At 54.3% G+C, this 3,217-nt stretch overlaps 1 protein-coding gene across 1 annotated transcript in view; it reads left to right on the forward strand.

The window, feature by feature from the left end:
* CCDC94 (coiled-coil domain containing 94) overlaps nucleotides 1–3,217 on the forward strand; it is a 6,902-nt gene that overhangs the window by 115 nt on the left and 3,570 nt on the right. Inside the window, exons 2-5 of the mRNA XM_009079352.1 lie at nucleotides 1,084–1,184; nucleotides 1,702–1,846; nucleotides 2,425–2,559; nucleotides 2,781–2,962. Of these exons, the coding sequence (XP_009077600.1) occupies nucleotides 1,084–1,184; nucleotides 1,702–1,846; nucleotides 2,425–2,559; nucleotides 2,781–2,962 (563 nt within the window). The remainder of the gene's footprint in view (nucleotides 1–1,083; nucleotides 1,185–1,701; nucleotides 1,847–2,424; nucleotides 2,560–2,780; nucleotides 2,963–3,217) is intronic.

Consider the following 3,217-nt stretch of genomic DNA (forward strand, 5'->3'; position numbering starts at 1 on the left):
AGGGTCGTTGATGGCTGAGGTGGCGCCTCAGAGTGGAGGTGATGGGAGAACCTGTGGGTTCGGGGTCTTGGGGCGAGGAGGGGTGTCTGGAGGAGCTGTCAGGGGGTTAGGGTGGGGGTCCTCATGCTGGGGAGGCTGACAGGGGTGAGAGGAGGGTGAGGACCTAAAGCTGTGGGTGCAGTGGGTGAGGATGGACGGACAGACAGACAGATTCCCACACTGCCTGGCGCTTGGGGGAGGTTGGCGCTGGAGACCACCCTGGGATAGCAGAGGGTCGTGGTTAACCCCAAAGCAGCAGCCAAACCCCTCACAGCCACTCACTCAGTGCACACCAGTGGGATTGGGAGAGGAATCCAGGCTGGAAAACTCGTGGGGTGAGCTAAAGAGTGTTGGAAAAGGGGAGGAAGAACCACACACAGAAGGAAAGCAGAAGAAGGGGTTAATTCTTTGCTTCCCAGGGGCAGGAAGGTGTCTTGATCCCATTCCTAGGAAGGTGTTCAGGATCCCATTCCCAGGACAGGTGTCCATTCCCCCAGCTGGGCATGGAAAGAAGGACATTTCTCCCACTGGGAAGCAAAGTGACTCTCCCCCAGACCAAACCAGCACACAAGGCCACACTGGTCCAGCTCTGGGAGCTGAGGCTTCAGGCTGGAACAGCAGCTGGGAGCCAGCCCAGACCCAGCTCAGAGTCCCAGAATTATTCCAGCTGGAAAAGGCCTCCAAGAGCATCAAGTCCAACCTATGACCCATCACAACTTGTCAGCTGGAGTAGAGCACTGAGTGCCATGTCCAGTCATTCCTTGAACACCTCTAGGGATGGTGACTCCACCACCTCCCTGGACAGTTCCAATGCCTGATAACCCTTCCCCTGAAGAAATTCCTGATGTCCAGCCTGAACTTCCCCTGGTGCAGCTTGAGGCTATTCCCTCTTATCCTGTTGTTCCCTGGGAGCAGAGCCTGACCCCACCTGGCTGCACCTCCTGGCAGGGAGTTGTAGAGAATAAGAAGGTCCCCCCGAGCTTCCATTTCTCCATGCTGAGCCCACCCAGGTCCCTCAGCACCTCATCTATGTTCTCTCTCCAGAAATATTACCCTCCAGACTTTGATCCAGCGAAGATCCCAAAGCTCAAACTCCCGAAGGATCGGCAATATGTGGTGCGGCTCATGGCTCCCTTCAACATGCGGTGAGAGAGGGAATTGTGGATCAGGCATGGAATCATGGGGTGGGTTGGGTGGGAAGGACCTTAAGGATCATCTCATCCCACCCCTGCCATGGGCAGGGACACCTCCCACCAGCCCAGGTTGCTCCAAGCCCTGTCCAACCTGGTCTGGAACACTCCCAGGGATGGAGCAGCCACAGCTGCTCTGGGAAATCCGTCCCAGCCCCTCAGCACCTTCACAGAGAGGAATTCCTTCCCAATATTCCACCTAATCTGCCTTTTGGCAGTGGGAAGCCATTCCCCCTTGTCCTGTCCCTCCATCCAGGAGAGGTAGATAGGATACTGGGAAGGAATTCCCTTCCAACCCAATCCATTCCATGATCCTATGACTTTGGATTTGGTTGATGAGCAGACACTACATTTCCAAAGGTAAAACCAACCATTGCCCAAACTGACATTGCCTAAAACTCCCATGTACATTTCTTTATCTATTTATTCCCTTCTTTTGGATGTATCCTGGATTTTCCTTCTCCTTTCCCAGCTGTAAGACCTGTGGGGAGTACATCTACAAGGGGAAGAAGTTCAATGCCAGGAAGGAGACTGTGCAGAATGAGGTGTACCTGGGCCTGCCCATCTTCCGCTTCTACATCAAGTGCACTCGCTGCCTGGCAGAGATTACCTTCAAGGTGGGATTTCTTCCCTCTTTTCTGGGCTCTCACTTCCTAGGGAGGCCTGGGGACTTCCTCAGGAGGGGCAGTGCAGAGCCAGGCCCTGAGCTCTGTTCTCTGGGACCTGTGACAGGAGCTGAGGGAACAGGGAGCTGTGTCAGGGAAGGGTTAGATTGGATATCAGGAGAAGGTTCTTCCCCCAGAGGTGTTTGGGCACTGAACAGCTCCCCAGGGCAGTGGTCACAGCCCCAAGGCTGACAGAGCTCCAGTAGTGTTTGCCCAGTGCTCTCAGGCACAGGGTGCATTGTTGGGGTGTCTGTGCAGGGCCAGGAGTTGGATTTGATCCTTGTGTGTCCCTCCCAGCTCAGGACATTCCATGACTCCCCTGACTCCATGGGGAAGGGCTTTCCCAGCAAGACTCAGTCTGAGTGAGGTGTTTTGGTATATCATCCCTTACCATGACAGTTTGCAGTCCTGAAGTGTCTCACCCACCCCTGGGTCAGCTGCAGCAGCCAATTTTCTTCAGGAAACTGAGGAATATGTGGCTCTGGAGCAGAATTCCCTCAGTACAATGACTTTGCTGTCCTGTTCCTCAGACAGATCCCGAGAACACAGACTACACCATGGAACACGGAGCCACTCGCAACTTCCAGGCTGAGAAGCTCCTGGAGGAAGAAGAGAAGAGGATGCAGAAGGAGAGGGAAGAGGAAGAGCTCAACAATCCCATGAAGGTATGAGAACTGAAGGAAAACCTCTCCTGCTCTGCCTGACTTTCCTCACCCACATGGGAGACTTTGTAGCCATTTTTAGACCTTCAGGTTTTCCTGTCCTACCCAAAAATGAGGATGAGGATGATCCTCTTGGTGTTTCCTGCCCCATCCTGGCTGAGGAGCTGTTGGTTGCTCTCAGGCTCTGCTGCCTCACATAATCCAACCTATCTCCTGTCACTCAGGTCCTGGAGAACCGAACCAAGGACTCCAAGCTGGAGATGGAGGTTCTGGAGAACCTGCAGGAGCTGAAGGAGCTCAACCAGCGCCAGGCAAACGTGGATTTTGAGGCCATGCTGAAGCAGTACAAGGAATATGAGGAGGAGCAGAAGCGAAAGGAGCAAGAGGAGGATGAGCAGGAAATGAAGTGAGTGGATTGGAAGCACTTGGAGTGAGCTCAGCATTGTCCAAATGCTGCCTGATAGCTTGAAGAAGAGAAGCTCCTGGGGAGACCTTAGAGCCTCAGGGCCTAAAGGGGCTCCAAGAGAGCTGCAGAGGGATTTGGGACCAGGGATGGAGGGACAGGACACAGGGAATGGCTTCCCACTGCCAGAGGGCAGGGCTGGATGGGATATTGGGAAGGCATTCCTCTCTGGGAGGGTGGTGAGGCACTGGAATGGAT

This window comes from Acanthisitta chloris, unplaced genomic scaffold (assembly GCF_000695815.1).
Source record: "Acanthisitta chloris isolate BGI_N310 unplaced genomic scaffold, ASM69581v1 scaffold16847, whole genome shotgun sequence".
Classification (NCBI taxonomy): domain Eukaryota; kingdom Metazoa; phylum Chordata; class Aves; order Passeriformes; family Acanthisittidae; genus Acanthisitta; species Acanthisitta chloris.